At 57.3% G+C, this 24,234-nt stretch overlaps 1 protein-coding gene across 7 annotated transcripts in view; it reads left to right on the top strand.

Moving 5' to 3' along the window:
- Positions 1–21,341, top strand: part of EXD3 (exonuclease 3'-5' domain containing 3) — a 253,033-nt gene extending 231,692 nt beyond the window's left edge. For 2 of the 7 annotated variants that reach the window (XM_077188996.1, XM_077188999.1), the window contains 2 exons: positions 10,151–10,244; positions 18,811–21,323. In XM_077188996.1, coding sequence (XP_077045111.1) covers positions 10,151–10,244; positions 18,811–19,127 — 411 coding nt within the window. In that variant the 3' untranslated portion in view covers positions 19,128–21,323. Of the gene's footprint in view, positions 1–10,150; positions 10,245–18,810 lie in introns of all 7 variants that reach the window. The other 5 variants (XM_077188995.1, XM_054646623.2, XM_077189000.1 and 2 more) reach the window with 4 other exon arrangements.
- Positions 21,342–24,234: the final 2,893 nt, after the last annotated feature.

Raw genomic sequence — 24,234 nt, 5'->3', positions numbered from 1 at the left:
CAGCCAAGGGTATGGATCGGTGCCCATTGCCAGGGCAGGGAGCAGCCCCTGGACTCTGCTGGAGCTGATTTGTCCACCTGGGCTTTCTCCACTCCACAGCCCAGGGTCTGCCTGCCAGGGTGTGTGTACCAGAGGGACAATGAGCTTCCCACAGTGGGATGTGGGGAGGTGAGGAGGTGGCCAAGCTGGCAGCAGTGCCACTTCCGCAAAATGTCCAGGACCCATGTGCCAGCGGCCTGGGGGAGCCCAGCCAGCAGCTCTGTGCATTCTGCAGCCCTTTGGGCTGAGCTCAGCCTGGGGCTGAGCCCTGTCTGGGGATGAGCTCACCGTGGGGATCATCCCATCCTGAGGCTGAGCTCAGTTTGAGGATCAGCCCATCCCGGAGGTGAGCTTAGTTTGGAGATGAGCCCATCCTGGAGTAAATCCTGCCTGGAAGAGAGCCCAGCCTGGGGGCTAATCTCAAAATATGGGTTAATCCCAGGCAAAACGTTTCTGATCCCATTTTCAGGTCTAATCTCAGACCAGTGGCTGATCCCAGCCTGGATGCTGAGCCTAGCTGAGTTAAACCAGGGAGCTGAGCCCAGTTTGGGTGCTAAATGCAGCCCAGCCCAGCCCAGCCCAGCCTGGGAGGTGAGCCCCGCCAGCCCGAGCTGCTGTTCCTGCCTGTCCATCCCTGGGGTGGGTGCCAGCCCAGTCCAGCACACCAGGATTAGGGGTCCCCCACGCCGGGAAGGGGCACCGTGCCCCGCGCAGCGCAGCCGCATAATGCCCGGCTTGTTTGTGCTGGGAGCCTCCCGCCCCTCCTCCAGTGTTCCCAGCCTATTCTACCTTATGTGTAGGAACTGGTTTTTCTTCCTGGGCCATTGTTTCCGCTGGATTGGGTAGATTGCTCCAGGCCTCGCTCAGATTTCCTTTCTCACGCCTTTTTTTTTTTTTTTTGTTTGGGGTTTGGTTGGGTTTTTTTTGTTTGTTTTTTGTTTTTTTTTGGTTTTTTTTTTGTTTTTGTTTGTTTTTGTTGTTTTGTTTTTTTTAATATTCCCATTTTCTGCAGCTGCTCCTACTCTCCTCCCCTCAGTTAAAGTAGCAGGCAATACCCACCGGGATGGGGGCTCACCTCCTCCCAGCTGTGTCCCCTTGCTCACTGGTATTGCCCAGGACCAGGGGCTCCCACACTGTGTTCCCACACCAGGAGCCAGCTCTCCATCAGTGAGTGCAGCCTCTGCCCGGGCCAACCTGCAGCTACACACGAGCTGCTTGGGTTGCAGTGGCTCAAGTTCCCATTTTACTGCAGCTCTGGCCACTAAATCAGGTTTATTTGCTTTAACAAATGGAAAGGCATGGGGCTGGTGCAGCCCCACAGCGTCAGCACGGGCTCCCACAGAGCACCTGGTGGGTTGGGAGCTGCAGGCACTGCCCCAGGCCCTGAGCATCCTCCTCCCCTGGCACAGAAATGAAGTCCAGCTTCAGAGGGGACACCTACACTTGGCTGCTGACCTGGGTGGTGGCCTGGTGAGAGTGTGGCAGGGCCGATCTGCAGCTGCACCTGTGATGAAGTGTTCCTGACCTCAGAGCAGCTGGAGGCATGGGGACCTGGTCTGCAGAGCTGTTCCCCAGCTCCTTCCCTCCTGCCCAGCACACCAGGAGCCAGGAGGATGTCCCAGTGCCTCGGGTGATGCTGTCCTCTACCTGGAGGTCTGGCACAGTGATAGGGAAGGGCAGATAGTGCTCTGATGGTATCTGGTTCCAGCTGGGGAAGGCAGTGTGTCCCCCGGGGGCCTCTGCATAGCAGACTTGGGTTCCCAGATAAAAATAGAAGCTGAAACATGAGCCCAGCTTCCCTGGTTCTGCCTCTGCCTGCACATCCTCACCCCACTCAGCTGCAGTGCTGGCCTGGGGAACCAGCCCAGGGCAGCCCCCCACCTCCCCAGGGAAGGCAGAGGAGAGGGCAGTATGCTCGGGGACCAGATGGCCATGGAGGAGCAGAGCTGGGCAGCCACCTGGCCAGGGTGGCCCTGGCCATTTGCACAGGGCTGAAAACTGCTCTGGGGAAAAGCAGAGAGCTGAGGATACAACTTCCAGCCAGGCACAGCTCTGAGGGCTCAGCACCAGGCAGGGGAACAAGCCCCTGATGTACATTACACAGCTGGTCCCAGGATCTCAGCCAGAGGGAGGACAGCTGCCTGGGGAAGCCAGACGGAGCTGGAATAAGGGTGGCTGTTGCTTAATACACAGTAAAGATACTTTTCTAAAGCTTGTCCAGCCCCAGGAGCAGAGAACACAGCCCCCAGCTTGGCTGTGTGTCCAGGGGAAGGTGCAGCAGGGAAGAGGCTTCATGGGCTGCCCCGGTGATTCCTGGGGCCCGGCTCAGGCAGGAACCCAGCTCACAGCACAGCCAGGGAGCCCTCGGGGGAGGGCCAATGACCTGAGCATGGGGATCCTCTAGACAGAGAATGGCTTTGCCCATTTGTAGTTTCTAGGGCTCTGACTCTCAAGGGCAGAAAATGTATCTGAATGACCTCTATCATTTCTGGTGCCAAAACATCTTGCTCCTGAAGGTCTGGGGTTGCTTGGTAGCCAGATTTCCATCTGCATTTTAGTCTTGGAATATGAGCTGGCAGGATGTGGAGTCTCGCTCTGTTTCCAGTGCTGGGCAATTCCAGAGCTTGATTTGGGTTTTTTTCCCAGCCCTGGGGTTCATCAGCCTCTGGACTACTCCGACCAAGAGCAGAGCTCTCACCTCCAGCTGGATAAAACTCAGTAGCTTGATAAAGAGGAGCAGCAATGAGCTGAATTGCAGGGAGCTGGGTAAATTAACCCTTCTCCTGCTGTGGCACGGGCTCTGGAGCAGACTGGAGCAGGAGGTGGGTGCCCTGGAGCTGCATGACACAGGAGGGGCTAACCTTCACCCCAGGGTTGGATATAAAGCACATTTACAAAGCAGGAAGGTGCTGGTGTAGGGCTGGAGGAGCGGAGGCACCGCAGTCAGGAGGGTGGGAAGGGACAGCTCAAACCCCAGCCCCAGCAGCTCCTGGCACAGAGCTCACCCTAAAGCCAAGTCTTCAGGGATGCTGCGTAACCTCGTTAGGAGGCAGTTATTACTGGTTTGCTTTGTTATTAAACTTGCCCTGAGCCTGTCCCAGAGCAGCATCCATGTGCTGGATGCTGTATAAACAGGGCTCACAGCTACAGTGAAGGTTGGGTCAAGGGTGCTCTGGCAGCTTCAGCTTTTCGGGGCGCCCAGCCCAGCTGAGAGGAAAGATGAGCAAGTGAATCTTGAGGTAGCTGAGAGGCAACTGGAGGGATCCGAGGGGGGATGTGTGCAGCAGAAGGCGGGTTGAGCATAATTTTTTTTCCTCTGGGAAATTCAGCTTTGCATGTGGGTTTAGGTGTAGTGTGGGGTGAGATTCTCATCACTGCAAAAGCCTTGAGGTACTGAAAAGGGCTTTGGTTGTCACCCTCGGCAGTGACGGCAGGGGATGGGGTTTGTGGTTGGGGACTGGCAGTGTCTGTGCTCGAGGAAGCGTGAGTGCAGCGGGGAGAGCAGAGCAGAGGCTGCCCCACCTGCTCCCATCCCTGCCGCATGCCGAGCCCGCTCCACAGCCTCCACGCCTTGTCCAGGGATGTGCCTGTGCTTCCTCTCCTCTCTTCCCATCCCTGCCCTTCACCCCAGCACACGAGTCACTTCTTTGCTCAGAGCAGCTGCAAACTGGGGAGGTGGAAATGGAGAAGAGGGTGCCCTGACAAGAAGCCAGTGGGAGCTGGGGGGACCTGAAAGGGAGCCAGCAGCATCTGGACTGCACAGACAAGGAGGTAGTGGGAGCTGGGGTGCCCCAGAGAGGAGCCAGCAGGAGCTGGGGTATCCATGGAGACTCCAGGGCTCTATCACCATCACTCTCACTATCTCCCCAGTCAGAGGAACTCCGCTAATCTGCCCGTTTCAGCCGTGGCTGATGCTCCCAGACAAGCAAGGCCCTTGGAGCTGTCAGGTGAGCCTTTCCCAGAGCTTATGCAAATGATACTAATTAAAGGCATTCTTATCTGTTTGATTTCCCACACCTTTTGCCTCGAGGGGAATAGAAAACTTCATGTTTTAACTCCATATTTCATGGCAGTTGGAAGAACTGCCTAGGGAAAGTGTTGGGAAATGCAGCAGGTCACTCCTGATGAGAAGAATTGGCTTATGCAAGTGTTGAAACACTTTATTATGCATGAGAAACCTTCCAGAAATGGATGACTAATAGCAAAGCGGGAGCAGAGAAAGCAGTGGGAACATAGTACCAGGCTGGCATGGGATCCATGTCATCTTACCAGCTTAGCAGGGTTGGGCTAGGTCAGCACTTGCCTAAGAGACCTCTCGGAGTACCTGGCTGGCAGTGAGGGAAGTGATGTTAATGATTCAATAAACAGAGCCCTTCCCTCTTTGTGAACCAAATGGCCCCTGGTGCCAGGATCCCACTGGCAGCCCTGTGTTTCATTGGCAGCAGGTTACTGAGCCCAGATGGCCATGAAATCCCTGCTGCTGGACATGCAGGCAGGTTTGGCAGAGGATGCCCAGGCTGCATGTCCATGTGGGAGCATCACAGCCCAACTCCCAGCCCTGGCAGGAAGGGTTGCCCTGGTGCTGTGGGCACTCAGGGCTGTTGTGTTCCTTTGCCCTCTGGAAGTACCAGGCTGACACACCCAGCATCTCCTCTGCTGCTGGGGAGTTTGCTGGTACCCAAGGACAGGCACTGGACCATTGCAACAGAGCAGGAGCAGCAATGTGCACCTTTATGATTCCAGGCACTGGTGATCAGAGGATCAGTGAGGAAAGCTCTTGGCATAAAGGGGAAGGGACATGGCCCAGACAGCTGCTCTCTGAAAATCCCCTTGGAGTGATGGCTGTCCCCAGCACTGCACCCAGAGGTGGCCTTTGTACCCACAGGGTGTGGAGATCTCCAGTGGGCTGAATTGCTGAGTTTCTGCTTTTTGTGCAAGGACCTCAAAGGTGCTACAGGGTAGAGCATTGCTGGAAGAAGAGGAGAGTGTCTGAAGGTCAAAGCGGTGGGTGCAGCAAGCGCAGCTGAAGTCACTTGGGAAAAATGTGAGAAAACAGACACATGGACAGATGAGCATGGTCAGCTCCTGACCTCTGCTTCACATCTGCTGGGTTGTTACCTGGTTTTCTTTCACTGCCCTTCCCACCATCTCCCACCTTCCTGGGCACTCTGCTTTGGGTTGTAGGCAGGAGGTGTGCAGAGGCAGATCCATAATTCCTGGCCTTGGAGGTAATAGAGGGCAGCCTGTGCTGAGCCCTGGCATCCTGCAGTCTGGGGAGGTTTCAACTCTCGATAAGTCCCTGAAAGAAACTCCTGGATGCTCAAGGGCTGTGCTTTCACAACCAAAGGGAGATTTGCAACCTCCATCCGGAGGAGTGGCCCTTTCACCAGGTGATATCCATCTTGGAGAGAGGGAGAAAGACGAGAGGGTAGGTGGTGAGTAGGAAAAGAGATCACTGCAGGTGGCTGTTGAGTAGTCCCGTGATACAGTGAGCAGAAGACACCCAAGGAATTGTCCTGACATGAGCTGCCCTGAATTGCCCCAAAGAGTTCACACTGGGCACTGTTTTCCTTTACAACAGGTTGGATCCTTCACACTGAGGATTTCCCAAGCCAGGAGCTCTCCAGGCAGAGATCTGTGTCTCTGGTGAAAGCCCTGCCAAGGAGATCCCTCAGTGACGCTGGCCTGTCATGTTTGTCAGCAGAGCAGGTGGAAGGAGCCCTAAGGCCCAGAGGCTGTTCCAGGGTGGCTCCTCTGGGCAGAGGTCAGCATCACCAAGGTGACTCAAAGCACTTTGAAAATGCAGCTTTTAGAGATATCAAAGAAACAAGCAAAACTGACTCTAGTGCTGTCTGAACTGCTCATCTTCCACGTGTTTGGGGTACCAACCTACATCCACCTGAGCTTATGCTGCCAGCCTTAGCCAAGCTCACACTGACTTCTGCAGTCACTTTTGGAGTCCACTTTTTGGAGTCACGAAAGGTTTGGCTCCTGTTATCTGCTGAACTTGAGTTTTCTTTCAGCTTCTCAGCTCCATGGGTGGAGGTGCAGAAAGAGGATGGGATGCTGAGATGGCCCTGGAGCTCCAGGCTCAAGCATCCAGTCGCTCGAGTCCTGGGAGGTTCATGCGTCACTGCTGCTGAAATCCCCAGCCAGGAGGGCTGGGAGAGGCAGGGATCATCCTAAACAAAAACAGGGCGCCGGCTGGGCTGCTGGCATTGCAAAAGGACGTTTCACCTGCTTCATCCTTCTTGGTGGCACAGGCAGGGAGAACCTCAGTGCAGGAGGGCTCAAGCTGCTGGGGATGGGAACAAGCACCTCACCAGGCCTCAGGGACCACAGATCCACACCAGTGATAACACCACAGTCTCAGTCCAATGACACCACTCCTTCTAATCCCCATGTCATGCCCGTGGTGGTGACAGCACAGAGTTGGCTGGGCTGCAGTGCCCCTCTGGATGCTGGCCTGAGGTCCTGGGGAGGAGCACACGGGTGTGGGGGTGACAGCGCCCCACACGAGCTGCAGCACCTTGGCCAGGATGCACAGACAGGCACAGGGAGGGGGACAACAGTGAGGGAATGCAGCCGTGAGGGGACCACGGCTTCCTCTGAAATGAGCTGCACCTGCTCCTCATCCTTGCCACGGATGTGCAGCAGAGCCGGGGCATGCAGGGCAGGGTGTCGCAGTCGTATCCCCCAGCCCAGGCAGGGAGCCTGAATTCCGCTGCAGCTCCATCGCCCCTGCTGCCGAGGCATCGGAGCAGGGACAGGCGGGAGTGCTGCGCTGCCGTGCGCCGGGCAGGGGCACCGGGCCGGGCTGATTCACACGGGGAGCGGGGGGCCGGGCTGCCGTGGGAAAGCGCGCCCGCCATGGCTCCCGAGCGCCGGGATTGCTTCAGCGGGGGTGCAGCCAAGATCCATTTCACAGAGGGCAGAGCAGATCTCGGCTGGGATTTACCAGTGACTAAGCATGTGCTGGCACGGGCTGCCCCAGCGTGAGAAAGGCAGGGCTGCTCCTCCTCCGAGGTGTGCCCGCTGCTGCCCTGCACCCCCGTGCCCCGGGGCATCGGGCGCCCTGCTGTGCCACAGGGACACCGGTGGCAGCGGACTGGGGGGCACTCAGAAGCCTGTGGGGGCTGCAACCCCCTAGTCCCCTCCTCCCAAGCTGGACTCTGCCCTTTCCTCATCCCTGAGGCCAGGCAGGATGATATGAATAGAGCCCCTGCATTCAGCCCACTCAGCACATCGGCCCCCAGGCAGGACTGGGGCGTGGGCAGAAGCTGCCACCCCCACCCTGAGCCTGGCACAGGGGCTGGGAGGACCCCGAGATGTTACAGAGATGCCAAACCCTTCTGTCAGGTCATGGCCGCTGCTCACAGCAGTTGCACCCCAGTGATCCAAGGTGCCACCATCTCCTGCTGATTCACCTCATGAAGATTTTTGGGGCCACAGATAATCCTGCCGTGATGGATCTGTAGAAACCACACTTTTCCAAGAAGAAATAACCATCTCTTCTCCAGCAGAGAGGCTCCCCACTTCCCTACCCTATATACAAAAGATCCACCCAAAAAACTGTTCCACATCCCCAGGAGCCAAGCATCAAGCCTGAGGCCATCACTGGTCCTTGCAAAGCAGCCGTGCAGCCCAGCCTGTGGAAGTGGCAGCCTTCCCCACTCACTTCATCTCTTTTGGCTCATTTTGTCAAGGCATTAAAAAAAATTAATTGCAATTTTTTATTACAGCTAATTGGTGCTGCTGCTTAAGTGGCTTATCTGGCTCCTGAGCTCGTACTCTGGTTTTGGGAAGCTGAAGGTGGTGAAGGCCCAGAGGCTATGGGGTGGCATGGGGCAAAGAGCCTCTTGGCAGCACCCAGCAGCCTCAGAGAGTGGAGAATGCCAGGATACCCCTGTGCTGCTGGGCATTCCTGGCCCAGGGAGTGAACTATCCCTAATTCACAACAGTCATGAACTTTAGAGAAGCAGAGAAATTCGTGCAAGGTCACTCTGTGCACCCAAGCAGGACAAGAAGCCTGTGCCCAGCGTGCTCGCACTGCTGCTCAGGAACCTGGTGGGCTCCAAGCTGCCAGGGTTGGGCAACCTGATGGATTTGGTGAGTGACAGAGGGCAGGGGAGCCCCTTCATGTCCATGCCAGCAGGGAAGGCAGGGGAAGAGGATGTCCTTAGGCCCTGCTGCACCCTCCTGGCTGGCAGTTCAATGGACAGCTGGTCTGGGAGCTTCCTGAAAACCTCTGACTCTCCAGTGCTGCCTCCATACCCAAGAGGTACCATGCCCCACCCCTCCAGGCTCCATGTCACTCTCCAGCATGCAGCCCATTGTCACTGTCATGGGGAGTGGGACCAGCACATGTCCCCAGCAATTGCCTGTCCCTTCTGCCTGCCTGCTGCAATCCTACAGATCCCTGTGAGGGTGTGGGTGCCTGTCAGGGGGTGGCATCTTGGCTCTAGGTCCAGCCTGTGCGAGCTGGGATGTCCTCAGGCCTCAGAGGGACCATCCAATGTCTGGTCAGGCTCTGCAGAAATTCGGGTTCCCACAAATCACAGCATCATTCTGCTTCCCTGGGCTTTCACACAGATGCATTGCCCGGGTCCCTGGGTTTGAGGGTGAGACCGAGGAGGGCTTTGCCCTTCTCAGGGCAGGGGGACATGCTCAGCCCCCCGTGATATCAGTGCTCTAATCTTGCCCCCAGCATGAGCAAGGAGCAGCGCAGGGCTCTGTCCCCAATTGCTCAAGGGGTTGTTCCCTGATGCTGCTGTGCAATCAGAGGATTGTCACAAAATTCCCTTTTAAAAGTGATGCAATGTTTTCCGTGTCATTTGGGTGCTTCCAAGATCACCCCTTGTCCATCTCTGTCTGTCTGTCCACGCTGCTGCTCTGCAGGGCTGGAGCAGTGGGGCCTCAGGGAACTAAGTCCAGGTGTCCTTTCTGGCCAAAAGGCTGGGGATGTGTGCTGGGATGGGGATAGATGGGGAGTGTGTGCTGGTTTTGTGGAGGCTGCCAGTGGGAATCGTGCTGCAAGGCAGAGCCAGGACCTGGTGGCAAGCTCGTTTCCAAACAAATCAGCCTGCCTCGTTCCTCCTGCAGGCAGCTGTGTGGGAGCAGGGCCATGGCTGCCCCGTGCCATGAACCCAACACTGCTCCAACCCCAAACCAGCAGAGTGGCTGCCAGCCCACACCAGGGCCTGCCTGGGAGCTGGAAAAACCTTTCTGGTTTCAACAGGCTCTGGAGCAAAGCCCCTGGCAGGGAACTGACTTGTTCTGCTTAGTGAAGTTGCTCACCTCTCTCCCTCCTTGCCTTGGGTGCAATGTGCAGAAAACAGCCCCTAAAAACAAACAGCTGACAAAAGGTGTTGTGGCACATCCCAACAACCAGCTCCCAGTCCAGGAGGGAGGGGAGAGGAAAGGGAAGGTGTCAGGACTGTGATGCTCCCAGGGAGCTTTAGTGCTGCTCACTATGGGCAAGTGTTTGGCTGCCAGCTGCACCCTGTGCTTAGCCCCAGGCACCATCCCTGGGTGCTCCCCAGCAGTGGGATTTAGGGAGCTCTTTGGGGTCCAGCACCTGGCACATGTGGGCACTCAGAGACCTGTCTGGGTACATTTTGGCAAACAAAAAGTGGTCGAAAGCATGACTTAGTGTTCACAGTGCTGCAGCAGAGCCAAGCCAAGCAGAGCCAAATGAGAGCCCAGAGTGTTTTGGGGTCCACAGCCTTCATCCCCAGCTTCTGTCAGACAAGAGAGATCAAATCTTGAAGCCACAGCTGAGATTTTGAGTGTCTGCTTGATGCTTGAAGGCAGCCTCATTGCTGGTGTTTTCTGGCCAGGGACCCAGGGTGGGCAGTGCTGCCAGCCTGTCTGGAGACATGGCTGGGCACACACAGAGGGAGCCCCTCTGGAGGGGGTTCTTGGGCTTGTGGCTGGTGCCTGTGCCTGTCCCTGCTAAGTGGGAGGTCTTGCCCTCGTTTCCCTGCTGTGGTGCATGTGATGGGGGCTGCCTGTGCCAGGGGTGCCCAGCATGGGTTTGTGCCCTGGGCAGGCAGGAGATGCCAGGGGAGCACGATGACCATCTCACTGACCTCCCCCTCTCTTCTCTCAGGTGTGCAATTGCAACAAGTACCTGAAGGTCTCACGGGAGAGGATGAAGCAGCTGGTGGAGAGCAGCAGACAAGTGTCAGGGGAGCACAGTGCAGGTGAGTGGGTGGGTGATTCCCCCTCCTGTGCCCTTCCCTGGGACTCACTGCTCTGGACAGAGCAGGACCATCCCCCTGGGCCTGGGGGTTTCTCAGAGGGGGATGAGAGTGCCCTGCCATCAACCTGCCACGGGGTGCAGACCCACAGAGCTCTTTCAGGTCTGGTTTATGTCTCTGCCCTGGCTGCCCTGGCTGCCCTGGCTGCCCTGTCCTGCCCTGCAAGGCACAGGGTCGTGCATGGGATTGCCCAGCCAGGGGAGTTGGTGACATGCCAACAGTAGCTCAAGTGACAGCCTGAGGCCTTCATCACCTGAAAGTGAAAAACTCAGCTTGGGTGGTGAAATGCCTCCTGGCTGGGGCTGCTCACAGTGCCTTCCTCACCTGCCCAGTGCCTCTTGAATTAGGTCAGGCTGCAGAGAGGTGAGTCAGTGCCGCCTGCCCCAGCGGGCTCAAGGGAGAGAAGGCTCCTCCATACCCCAAGGTGCATTGACCCGCAAACACTCCTTCCCACAGGGAGACCCATTTTGGTGGCAAACGACACCCATGGCAGACCAGAATGGGAACGTGCCCCTGCTGCTGCTCCAAGGCAGCCCAGGCTCTGCTCCAGCCCTTTGGTGGGTGCATCCCTTCCCATCTGCAGGGAGCAGAGGGAAGTGGCAGCTGCTGGGCACTCCTGGCCGGCTGTGGCTTTGCCGGGGCTGCACGTGTGGCTCTGGGTATGAGGAACATGGTGGGGCAGCTTTTCCCAGGGTGCTGGCAGCCTGGGAGTGCTGTGCTTCCCCAGAGGCCGGGACATCCTCCCCAGCGGTTTCTCTGGTGAGGGCACTCTCTGCATGTGTACCCAGCGACCAGACAGGCCAGTTCAGCCAGTTCCAGAGTATGGGAAATAGAAATGCTGTGGTTTGTGTTCAGAGTGAGCCGTTTTCCCTTCCCCCTTTGGGATAAGGTTGATGGAGCTGAGAGGGTCTCACACAGCACCATGGCTCCCCCACACAGACTCTTTCAGGGACCACCTTGCTCTACTCCTTACACTCCATCTGCAACAGCCTGTGTCCCCATTGGGCTGTGCAGTCTCCTGCTGGGTCCCCCCATGTACCTGGGGGATTCATGGGGAAGGAGCAGGTGGGACCCCTGTGCTGGCCATGTCAGCCATGGCATTGGAGCGCCCTGCAATGGGGAACATCCTCTGCCTGAGCAGGCAGGGCAGGGACCAAAGGTGCCACAGCATCCCCAGAGGGGTGGTGGAGACATGAGACAGAAGCTGTGATTCCCAGCCAGGTGGGCATAGCAGGGCTGGAGACTTGCCAGCAGAGTCCCCTGTGACCCAGGGCTCTGGCCCCATCCTGGGGTTTCCATTTCTGTCTGGATTTTGCTAGGAGCTGCAGGGATTGCAAGCAGGGATTGCAAGTGTGAGCTTGACTAGGTTGCCCCAAAATGTCCCACCTTGGGTCAGATATTCAGGAAGACAAACAGGAAGGGTGTGCTGACAGTGTTCTGTCAACGCTTGGTGGGGACGGTGGTGGCATTGGAACAGGCTGGGCAGCCACAGAAGTGGGTCAATAAGAAAAATCTCACCTGTTCCCTGATTTCCTTTACATTTTCCTGCTGCAGCAGTTGGTGGCAGGACCTGCTCTGCCCTTGTCATGGCCCAACACATGGCATGGGGGTGTTCAGCACCCACAGCCTCACACCAGGACTGTCCCCTGTGCCATGACTCCAGCCCAGGCCATGTTGTCCCTGTCATGCCCCTGTGCATGGCCCAGACCATGGCCAGGTGCTGCTGCTTGGCAAAAAAATGCCTTTTCCGTGCTCCTGCTTCCAGGCAAGGAGCGAACCTCCTCCCACGGGGGCCTCACCTCTCCAGGGAGGAGCTGGTGGGTGCTGGAGCAGATGGGTGATGGGGACAGATCCTTCAGGACCACCTCTCAACACAAGTCTGCATCTGGCCCAGGTGCTCCCAAGTCCTGGGGTTCAGCTGCATCCAGTGCTGCTTCATTTGGTTCCTGGATTTTTATAGCAGGGCTTCCAAGAGATGAAAGGACAATTATTCATCCTGTAATAGCTCACTTTTACTTGGACCTAGGACTTTCACAGGTTTTAGGGAACATAATCCTTGACACAGACACATTTTTCCCTGCATGAGGGTTTTGACAGAAGTGCCACAAATAGTTTCAAGCCCCGACAGCTTTTCCCTGTGATTTCCCAGGGGGATGCTCTGAGCAGCTCAGGTGCCTGGAGCAGACAGGGGCAGAGAGGGGAGCAGGGCTGTGGGTCACCACAGGGCACAGGCAAGTCCTCCCTGGAGGCAGTGACAGATTGTAGCTCCCAAGAGACCCAGGGGAATGGGCTGTGTCACAGGCTCTTGTCTGGTATGGGGAACTCTTGCTTAGTCAGTGCAGTAAAACCAGCTGGCACAGGGCCCCAGAGCTCGGTGGGTGCTCTGCCAGATGAAATCTGGTCTCTGGGAAAGGCGAGGATGTAGCATATTCCATCGGGTTGGGAGCTGCCAAACAGAGGAGGCGAATTTAATTGCAGAATCTCCCCTCACCATCTAAAATGTGCTGCAAAAGATGAAAACAGTGGATCTTGCTGCTCTTGAGTTGGTGGTGCTGACCAGGCAGGGTGCAGCCTCCAGTCCCATGCTGGGTGGGCACCCTCCCTGAGCAGCTGCCAGCGCTGGGGCTCTGGACACAGGTGCAGGATAAGTCCCCGATGGCCCCAGCAGTGGCTGCAGGAGCAGCTGGAGTGTCCCTGCACTGGGTGACAGGATGGCATCGAGCAGCTGGGGCACCCACCTTGCCCCTGCCAGCCTGAGCAGTGACTTGGGGTTTCTTTCCCTTCTCAGCCCTTGGCTCCACCCCGAGCCTGGGGAAAAGCCAGCAGAGACAGCTCAAGGCAGGTGGGAGGAAGTGCTGCAGGCCACAGTGTGGGGAAGGCTGGGGTGCCAGCAGAACTGTCCCTCCTCTACAGCCACTGCACTGGGGCAGCTGAGGGCATGGGCTGGTAGTACCCACTCGCCTGAGCCTGGAGCTCTGGTGGACAGCAGGAAGAGTCCCCTGCATGCCCAAAGCCCTACAGCTGGAGGCTTTCCTGATCTACAGTATTTGGCTTTGCTGTGAGCATCACACTTGTCTTGTTGCCATGTGGAAAAAGTGTGAGATAGATCCTTGTGCTGTCCTGGGAGTGTTCTTGCACACATGGATCCTCACTGCTTTATACCAAACTCCGTTTGTAGGGCCAAGGCACCCCCATTGTCTTGGGCTGCTCTGAATACTTCTGCATGGAAGGGGATGAGTTCCTGAGGGGTTGCACCCCTGGATCCAGGCGATCCCCTGCCCCCTTCAGCCACTCCATGCATTTAGGCTCTCTTTTCTCCAGGGTGCAACGGAATAACAGGAGCATCTTCACGTGCCCAAGCAGGTCAGGGATGGGACCGGGGGCTGTAGTGGTGAGACCAGCCAGAAACACCCCCCAGGCTCAGCCAGCTTTCCCTTTTCAGTGGGACTCACTTGCTCATTTGGAAAAGCAGGGCAGGGCTGGGACCTGGTGACATTGCTGTGTGTGCTGGTTTGCAGAGCTCTGCTATGCCTGCTGACAGGGGCATTGTGCCCAGCGTGGCCTGGGAAGGAGCTGGAGGCCATTCAGAGCCGGGGACCATTGCGTGCTGCTCCCAGCACTGGGTACAGGGGCTGGCAGGCTTCTCTTCACAGCGGCACGGGGAGATGAGAGCAGCTGGAGCTGCCTCTTGCTTGAGCTCATCCTCCCTCCTCCGCCCTGGGAACATCTTAAGATCACGGCCAGGCTGCTGCAGCCCAGGTTGCACAATCCCGGGTCCTTTGTCCTTTGCTTATCTGCCTTATCGAGGAGGAAAAGATAACCAGGCATCTTCAGTGCCCTGCAATCAGCACATTTCTCAGGCTCATAACTCCTCTTATCAGGCTGATCTCTCACCGAGGCCGAGGTTTCCCATGCACCTTTGTACTCCAAGAATGCTCCCAGGTCTGTGTTCAGCCTTGTGCAAAGCCTCGACAAAGCTTTGAGCTTTCTCCCCAGCCCCCCAGCCCTGGCTGCAGCTGAGCCCCCCACACCGCTGCAATGGCTCTGGCAGGGGCAGGGCCCAGGGCTGGCACAGGGCCCGGGGCTGGCACAGGGCTCAGGGCTGGCATAGGGCTGCCGGACCCACAGCCTCTCCAGAGGCAGCAGGAGCTGCCAGGTGCTTGCCTGAGCCAGCTGGGACAGGCACCCAGCTCCTCGCCCCAAGGCCTTGGTTTGGGCCGGGGTGACACAGAGGGACCTGGGCTAGAAACAGAGCCCGTGGGGCAGGATTTTGGGCAGAAGTGCCTGACTCCCTGGGAAGTCGTTGGCTGCCACCCTGATACTGAAACCCTGGGGGTGCCCAGAGCTCACACAGTGGGGACAGGTTGTTCCCAGACAAATCAGGGCTGGGTGGGCTGGGAAAGGGGAATGGGCAGAGGCTCAAAAGAGGATCGGCCCTGATCCTGCTCTGTCCCATCTTTCCAAGCCCTGCTGTGCCCCACTGTCCTGCTGGGAAGTCCCGGTGCTGTCCCAGTAGTGCTGACCCAGCATTCCAGCATTGCAGCTGACACAATAGGCTGGAGGGACTACAGGTCACCAGTGTCACCATCACGGTGGCCTTTCAATGTGACCCCCACTAAGAGCCCCTCTGTGTGGGGAAATGTGCATCCCCTTGCCCACAGTGGGCAGCCCCTGTCCTGTCCCATGTCCATCCCACTGGGCTCAGCCCCACGTCCACGATCAGGACCTTGCAGTGAGGCACATGAAGCTGCAGCTCCTGTCTCATCCCTATCTCGGGACAAGTCACTTTGCCCCCACAGCCTCCCTGTGGCAATAGTTCAGGGTTTTTGTGGGACTACCAGAGTGTTCCCGGTGACTGTGGGTCCCAGAGGCTGCCATGTCCGCTCAGGTGAAGGGACTGTTGGTCCCTTGGACTTCCCAGAGCCTGTTCAGTGCCCAGGGTGTGGGATGGGCCTGTGGCATGGGTCTGCCCCACTGTCTTAGTGCTGGTGATTGGGGGCTGAAAGAAGGAGATCCAATCCAGGCTGGGGAGCTCCTGCTGCACCCACCTCATGGAGCATGGGGTCACCCCACCCTGGGGCATACAGTAGGGGCTTGAGCAGAAAGCAGGACTGCTGCAGAGGTGACAAGTGTGTGCAGAGGTGGGATCCCACCACTGATAGTGGCCCTGCTTAGCTCAGGAAAGAACCTGATGCAGAAATAAGCAGAATGGGGGTGCTGCAGAATCCCCTCTCCCTTGGACATGGCAGCATTTGCTGGCAGTGAGACATCATGGTGGGAAGAGCAGCAGTTTTTGCTGTTCCCATGGGATTCATTCCCACAGGTGAGCAGGGGTGGGCAGGAGCTGTGAGTGGGAAGCACGTGCGAGTCCAGGAGGAGATGGCTCTTGTGCTGAGCACTGCCCAGCTGGGGACAGTGCCAGGGGATGACTGTTGCTGCCCGTGGAGCTCTGCAGCACTCACATGGGGGTGCTCAGCTCTGGGGGGCTGGGGGCTGCAGGGCTCAACCCCTCACCCAGGGTCTGTCATCCCCAGGGTGACCCAGCCAAGAGGAGGAGAGGTGAGTGAGAGGCAAAGGGGTTTTTATTTTCAAGATGTTTTATAATGGGATTATTAGTTCCCAAGAAGTGTTTCGAATTGATTTGATAAGGAATGGCTTTCCTTTCTCCTCCGCGGCGATGCGGTGGGAATCCAGCCCTTGGTGTGAACCTCACAGAGCTCTGCACGCCACAGATCTGACAAGCTCCCAGCACAAAGGAAGGATACACTAGGTTCCCCTACACCCTACACATGCCTTTTGCTCCATTTCTGCTGGAACTCCAGGGTGTGCAGCATCCAGGCAAGCTGGGATGCAGTCCCAAGGGAGCCGTGGCTCCACTGGAGAGGTCTCTGCCTGTCTGAAAGGGGAGAGAAAAACCCTCCCTCAAGCTCCACCCCCCCCCCCCTTTCCCCTGGAAACCCCTGTTTTTCTGGGGGACCCAGCCTTTCCCAGCTCAGTTTTCCCGCGTGCCCGGCTGGCATCCTGTGCATGGCGCCTGGTGGCCCTTTCACCCTGTCGGTGAGGGGAGCACAGGCATCTTCAAAAGCCCTGGGAAGAATTTGGTGGGAGGGGGAGAAGGGGTTTTACAAGCTCCCATTCAGAAATGGTCACTTTGAAGTGATGTAGCATTTTCAACCCTTTGAAGAGCCACAATTAGGAGGGGGCTGGTGCAAGCAAAGGCAAAACTACGCGGTGACCATCACAGCTTTTCTCTCCTCAGGCTTTTAAGGAATGAACTTTCCCTCCCTCCCTGCCTTTTTCCCACGAGCCCAGGGGGTAGGATTGGGGTGTTTGGGGGAGCTGGAGGTTTCTCATCCGCCTGTGCAGGGAAGGAGGAGTTTGCCATTGGCTTTGCCCACCAGCAGCAGGACAGCAGAGGGAGCATGTTGGAAGAGAGAGCAAATTACTCCATATCCCTGCAGGCACACAGAATGGCAATGTCCTGTCAGTGTGCTGGTGCCATGCTCTGTCCAGGGAAATTTTCGGGTCCGTGATGGGGAAAGCTGTTGGCCATGGGTGCTGCGTGCTGTCAGTGTCATTTCCGTTGCGTTGGATCTTAAAGTCCCACCCAAGGTTGATGTCCCTCCCTTCGGGGTCTGGAGCACGAGAGCAGAGAGGATAGGAGAAAAAAGGGTGCCCAGGCTGAGGCCACCCTATGCCACCAAACACAGGAGTGGCACAGGGCAGAGAGGGGTGGGAACAGAGTGAGGACAGAGCCGCTGTTCTTGACTTGGGGATCTGCCACCCGCTGGCAGGCTTTATCCTGGAGAAACACCTGGGAAATGGACTCCCCCTCCACATCCCTGGGGTAGCTCAGGAATCTCCCAAGAGCAGCCTGGGTGTTTCACCACTTGCCAGAAATTTGAGAAAATGGGAAATTGAGGTCATTGTTTTCCCTTTAAGGATAGATGTCAGTGTCCAAAGCAGATGTGGGGGATGAAGGAAAGGCCTGTCTGTGAGTGAGGCCATGGGACAGTTGTTCAGGGCACAGTCCTGATGAACCCAGCTCTTGCCCAGTGTCTCAGATGGGGCTTGGGGCTGCTTCCTCTTGTGCTGTGGCAGCAAACCCCAAACTAGTGCTGCTGCTGGGCAATGTGGTGGTGAAAGGCTGGCCTGCAAATCCCCCATGAAAACACCCCCAGTGACAGCCATGACCCTGAGCATGGCTGTTGATGTGCTGGGAACTGGGGGTGACTGTGCCCCACCAGCTCGGGCTGGTAATCTGCCCTGGGGAGGTGTGGAAGGTCTTGGGGGTGGGGGTCTGGGGAGCCCCCCCTGAACCAGGCTCCCGTGTGAGCTGAGCCTTCCACACTTCCCCCAGGCTGTGGCTCTTTCTACTCCTGCGATGGGCAGGCCCAGACCCCACCGCGCAGCTGGGGGGTGACTCTGCCAGGATGGCATGGCCGTTTCAGGGCTGTTCCCAGCCGTGTTCCCCCCCAGCATGTCCCAGCTCCTGACGGCTCTGGAATGCGGGGAAGGGCCAGCTGGGAATGCTGGTGTCCTTCTCCATCCCAGCTGGCTCCTGGCTCCTGTGATCCTGAAAAGGGTGAGGTGAACACCCCAGAAGTGCCACTAGAGCGATGCAGGATGCCTTTTGTTGTCTTAATTGGTGCCTGAGCAGGACAGATCCCCCTGCCAAAACGGGGACATCCCGCAGCAACAACTGCAGCCTGTTCCCGGCTGCCAGGCAACCTGATGGATGGGAGGCAGCTCAGCCCTCGGCTTCCGCTGCCCGGATCTGCAGAGCTGCCGTGCCCCCGGGGAGCCCTCAGCGGGTCCGGACTGCGACTCAGGGCACTCGCTGTGCGATGGCAGCGATCCTGAGGACGGGGCTGGGGCAGACAGGCACTGGAGTGTGTGGGTGCGGGGACAGCTCAGGGACCTGCGTCACTGTCACTGTGCCCCTTGCCCAGGGTACGGGGGAGGGTCACACGCTGGGGAAGGGGCCCAAAGCCCCGTCTCCGCGGGCAGGTCGGGAGAGTCGAGGGTGCCATTAGCAGCTGATCACGGTGGTGGTTTAATTAAAGCAGCAGCAGGGGTTTGCCTGCTGTTTGTCTGCCCCATAACGCAGCCGGGCTGGCGTGGGGGCACAGCCCCGCTCCGAGAGCGGCCTGGCCTGGCCTGTGACCGGAAGGCAAACCAGCCACACCCAGAGCAGCAGCAGCACTGGAGCCATCACCCAGAGTGGAACAGGCCCCAAGACACGGCGAAGGAACTGCAGGAGGTGCCCGGCAGCTGCAGAGGAGCAAGTGGCTGCACGGGTGCCACGCTTAGGGCAGGCAGCTGCTGGATGCTGGTGACCAGCCACCTTCTCCCGAATTCAGGGGATGCTCCTCCCTGAGATGCAGGGCAGAGCCTCGACCCCTGCAGGGATGACAGGCCCATCACAAGGTGGCTCACGTGGTTAAGCACAGATTCCACTCATCACACCAATGACTGGTGGTTTGTCTGCTGTCTCCTCTCTCCACAGGCTGCCCGGGGAGCCAGAGCTGCAGTGTCACCGTGCCAGTCTGTGACACAGCCCAGCCTGGCTGCACCCCACACAGCGAGCAGGCGGAGGGGACGGACCAGTGCAGGGCAGCCATGGGGCTGGCAGGGGACACAGTCCTGCAGGTCACTGCCATCCCCCCCGGCGTGCTGGACAGAGCAGAGCTCACCGACTTCTACTGCTGCACCTGCTGTGGGAAAGTGTTTTGGGAAGGGTCCCATTTTGGACGCATCGTGTCCCAGTTTCAGGATGTTCTTGTGGCCTCTGGGAACACACAGAGCTTCTATGAGCTGAGCTGAGCTGAGCTGAGCTGAGCTGAGCTGAGGAGAAGCATGGGGGCTCCACAGGGGAACTGGGACTGCCTGGTGAACCTCAGCAGATTCTGGGCTGTGGGTTTCTGGAGAGAGGCTGGAAGTGGGGAGGCAGGAGCTCTCATTTTGGGATCCATCACAGAGAGCACTGTCACAGGTGCACCCGTGGTTTGCAACAGCCCAAAAATACTCCATGAGATCATTAAAGCAGAGGTAGCTGAAGAATGGGCACTTTGCTTTATTTCTGCCCCTCTCCAAACTACACATGGCAAGATGGTGGGAGGGCTCTGCTGAACAAAACCACCACCCCAGCAGTGCTGACTCCACCTCACCCACGCACCCCAGTGCCTCTCTGCCCACTCACTCATGGGGAGCAGGAGCTGCATCCCCAACAGCAGCACAGGGCAGAGAGCATCCTGAGCACTCCCAGCCTGTGGGACATGTGCCAAGCCTCAACCCATCCCTAGCATCCTGCTCACCCTGACCCTGTGCTCCCAGCACTCCTGGAGGCAGCTGGTGGGCACAGGCCTGGAGGTCTGGGGAGGCTGAGCATTGCTGGGCTAAGGGAAATTTCTGGTGCACACTGGCACCTGCACCCACTGGCACCTGCACCCCCTGTGCTGCAGCCTGGGATGCCCCAGCAGGGCCAGGCTGGTCCTGAGGGGGCTCCCACTGGCGCCAAAGCTGCCGACCTCTTCCTCCCCTGGGGAGACGCCTCAGCACAGCCTGTGCCCAGGCTCCGTGCAGGGTACACAGGAGAGACAATAAGGTGTGTGTGGGCCCACTAATACCAGGAACTGGAATCACTGGTGGGACTGGCCAGAGGAGGCTGCATCTCACCATGGAGATCCCAGGCATGTCCTGCAGCTCCAGGGGGCTGCTGTCCAGTGTCTCCCGATCAATGGCCAAGCTCACACCATTCCATCCTGAACAGAGGATCATCTGCAAAATTCCTCCTCTAATCTGTGTTAACTGCCAGGGCTTGCTGTTATTGTTGAGAGGCCCTGAGGAGTTCTTGGCTGAGATGTGACATTTATGAGCTAGTGAAGCACTGGCCCAGGCAGCTCATGGCACAGTGCAGGACTCATTTTCCCTCTTCCAAATGTCCTGGCTACACGGTGCCAGGGGCTCCTTCCTCCCAGGGACATCTCACCCTCTAGTTCAATGCTTTAATAAAAGAAACACACCATCTTCCCACTTTGAATATTCTTCTTTTCCATAAGATCCATAATATTAATGCCTGAGCATTAATTAGTACAAGTGACCCTAAAAGGCAGCCACCCCCACACTGCCAGTACCAGGCACTGAGCAGCCCAAACCCCTCAGGCTCCACACAGACTACTCATCCTTATGTCAGCATCCTGTTTCTTCAGGGTTTGTTCTGGGAGGGCAGAAACTGGGGATGAGTCAAAGCAGGAATGATGCAGAGCCTCCAGCTGCTGGCCCCCACAGCGTGCACTGCTTTGTCTGCCATGAAATCAAACTCCAAAATGGGATTAACTTTTCCAGGTCCTGTTTAGGGGAAGCTGCTGAGCCACATGCACATCTGACCACTCATGGGCACTTCTGGCCTTTGCTTGCTGGGTTTTCCAGAGCTGTGGTTTTACATTCATCTGCCACTGCTTCTGCTGTGGAGGGAAGCTCACATGACATGGGGACACACGGCCCTGTCCCTCACCTGGGGACAGCTGCCTAGAAGGTGCCTTTCCCTCTGATCCCTGGGGACAGTAGGGTCACCTCCTGGTCAACTCCAGGATTTTATCTGCTTGAGAGCTTTCCCAGTTTAGGGCTGAGCTCTTGTGCTTACAGTCAAGGCTGTGCTAGGGCAGGGTCCCATGGCTGGGACTTGTTCTAGGACCCCAACCCAGGGCAGAGCCCAGCAAGCAGTCTGTACCTGTGGACATGGCACAAAACAGCTCCTGGAAGATTCCATCCAGCTCCTGGGGACAGGGGCAGTGGCTGGACCCAGCACAGTGCCTCTTCCTTCTTGCTGCCCACAGGAGGTGGTGCCATGGTGGGAAGTGTGCAGCAAGGTCACCTCCAACCATAGACACAGTCAACAGCAAATTCCACATGAGAATAGCCTTGAGGAGCATCCAGGAGGTAATAAATTGTCCAGTTTTGAATGATGGATACATATCAAAGGGAATTAAAGCAGCTTTCTAATCAGCCTACAATATTGTTTCCTTATCTGGCTGCTTAAAAAAAATAATTACAAAATCCCATTGTCTGTGTCATACTAATGTTTAACATTTATTAGGGCAGTAATGAGCCCTCCTTGGTTTTATGGAGCTGTTTGATCCTGCGTGGAAAGGGCAGCTGCAGCAGTGTTGTGGCAGGGATGAGCGCTCTGGGTGGGCTGCCATGGATCCCCCGGCTGCTTCACCTGTGCTCAGCTCCTGCCTCTGCGTGACAGGATGTGATCATGAGGGGACCCTGGGATAAAAAAGCACTGAGGAAGGGTTTTATTGCTCTTTATCATGAATGAGATCTGGCTGAGCAGCATCTATCCCTCGGCCCTGGGAAACCACACGCTGCATCGGATGTCAGACAGTTCCTCTCCTCTCCTTGTGTACTCCCGCACATCCTTCAGAGTTTGACGGGGACAAGGTGTTTGATGCTCAGGCCAGCTTTAGTTTACAAATGAATATATCAACATTGTTCCTCATCAGGCAGGAATGCACTTCCCTCCCTTCTCCCCCACCTTATCCCCATCCTCTTCTGAGCAAACTTCCTTCCTCCTGTAATCTGGAGCGGAAACCTCGCCACATATTTGACCGGCTCACAGAAATCAGCTCAGTGTTCCCTGGCATGACTTTGCGCCTTGAACTAGGGCTGGCTGGTCCCTAAGGCAGCCAGCAAGGCACAGGAGGAGGAGGAGGAGGAGGAGGAGGAGGAGGAGGAGGAGGAAGAGGAGGAGGAGGAGGAGGAGGAGGAAGAGGAGGAGGACAGGGGCTGTATCACTGCCCATCCTCATCCTGGACCCGCTCTTCCAGCCAGATGCTCCAATCGAGCTCCCAGTTGCTCAGCTGCCATTTTCAAACAAACCAGTGTAGTTTTGGACACAGATCCAGACCAAGCTGGCTATGAACTCCAGCCCTTGTACTGCCCCACACCACAGGAATGCTGCTCCCACAGGGCAGGGTCACTGCTCACAGTGAGGGGAGAGGAGAGAGGTGTCTGTTGAGGAGGGACATTTGCATCAATAAGGGGCTGTTTGCTCCCTGGGGAATAGCCTGGGACCAGACCTTTCCCATCAACCTGCCAATATGTGGGCATGACCCTTAGGCAAATGAGCTTCTATCACTCACCAGGCATGTGTCCCATGGGGGCTATGGCCGTGTCACCCCCAAGCCTGCTTAGATCCCAGGGTTGTCCCCATGGAGCAGTCAGCAGGTACAGAGGCCACTCCTGGTGGGCTGTAATGAGTCTTTCCGGGGGAACTGTGCAGTGGGAGCAGTGGGATGACATGTCCCCATCCCACAGTCACCACAAAGGAGTGGCCATGCAGTGCAACCAAACAGATTGGCCAGAGCAGCTGTGGCTGCCCCTGGATCACTCGAAGTATCCAAAGCCAGGTTGGACAGGGCTTGGAGCACCCTGGGATAGTGGAAGCTGTCCTTGCCCATGGCAGGGGGTGTGACAAGATGAGTTTTAAAGGTCCCTTCCAACCCAAACCAGTCTGTGATTCTGTGGTAAGTGGCCCCAAGAACCATGTGTCTCAGGAGATGGCAATTTCCTAGCACCAAAACCCTGCACTGACACTGGATTCAATCCTGGAGCTCATTCAGATGATCCAGGACAAAATAATTATGGCCCAAAGGCAGGGAGGCTGGCCCAGGGCACATAAAACCAAGGTCTATATCTCCAACCAACCCTATCAGCACCTGCAAAGTGAAGATATGATCCCTCCAGGTGCCCGTTTTCCAGGACCAGAAGCCCCACAAGCAGCTGCCAGCACACCAGGTCAGGGAAATGTGATGGTGTCAGTTTAGCAGAACACAGGTTGGAGCCATGGTAGTTTGGAGAATGTGTGCTCAGTGGCCACAGGGACATCAGTCAAGGCGTTGCCTTGGCATGGCCTGGCAGCCTTGAGACACTGGTGTAGCCAGAGATCCCTGTCTGTGGCATCAGGCAGGAATTCTGCAGCTCCAACTGTGTCCCAGCTGGTGGCCTTTTGCTCCAGGAGCACTTTTGTGCTGTCAGACACCGAGACCACAGGCTACCTCAGAAGAGCTGCAGCATTTCCAGCAGGATAAGGACTGACAAGATGGGGCACTGGAGTGGTTAAAGGCCAAGCTGCAGTAAGATAACCCAAACTGTACAGCACAGCATCACATCCTCCAGCCCAGGGACACCTCTGCCTGTGGGGTGTCCCAGAGGACAATGACTACGTGTAGTGTTATGACCCTGCTTGAATCTTACTCAGGTTTTAAACCCTGTTTGTCACAGGCTGGGAGGGACCATGCAGAGCAGCATCTACAGTGACATCCGTGGGAAGTGGCAGTCCCCAGACCATGTTCCTGCAGTGGCCCCTGTGGTGTGGGAGTCCCAGGAGGATACCCTTGTCTACAGAACTTTCCAAACCACTCGTGAGAGCTTTTCTTGTGGTGCTGTGCTCCCTGCAGAGGACACGGGGCACCCACACATCTTCACTGCAAGAGCATGAAGTTTCCCTTGCAAACCCCCAGCTCTGGCCTCAGGAGCTCTGCCTGCAGGGCTGGCAGGGTCCCAGCCCACACAGGCAAAGTCTGGGTGCCACCGAAGGCACCTGGTGTGCGATGTGTCCATGGGGAAAGCATGAAGCCAATCCCACGGTCACCCCCCTGCTTATGCAGCTTTCAGACCACATGGAGGACGGGTGTCCCCTCCTGAGACCCCCCTCGACCCCTTCCCCACCTCATCCCCACAGGGATCCCCTTTCTGTCCCCAGAGGTGACTCCGCACAACGGAGGCTGTTCCCACGCAGCAGCCACAGCCCCGGGTGGGCTCCCTGCATCCCTACAGCCCCATCTCCGCGGTGGGGCGGGCGGCACCGGCCGAGCCCCGCGCTTCCCCATCGGGGCTCCGGCAGCCGCTCTGCCAAAGAGCCGGG

This window comes from Agelaius phoeniceus, chromosome 21, assembly GCF_051311805.1.
Source record: "Agelaius phoeniceus isolate bAgePho1 chromosome 21, bAgePho1.hap1, whole genome shotgun sequence".
In the NCBI taxonomy this organism is placed as follows: Eukaryota; Metazoa; Chordata; class Aves; order Passeriformes; family Icteridae; genus Agelaius; species Agelaius phoeniceus.
The sequence above is the reverse complement of the archived record's forward strand: the minus strand, read 5'-3'. Positions and strand labels throughout refer to the sequence as shown.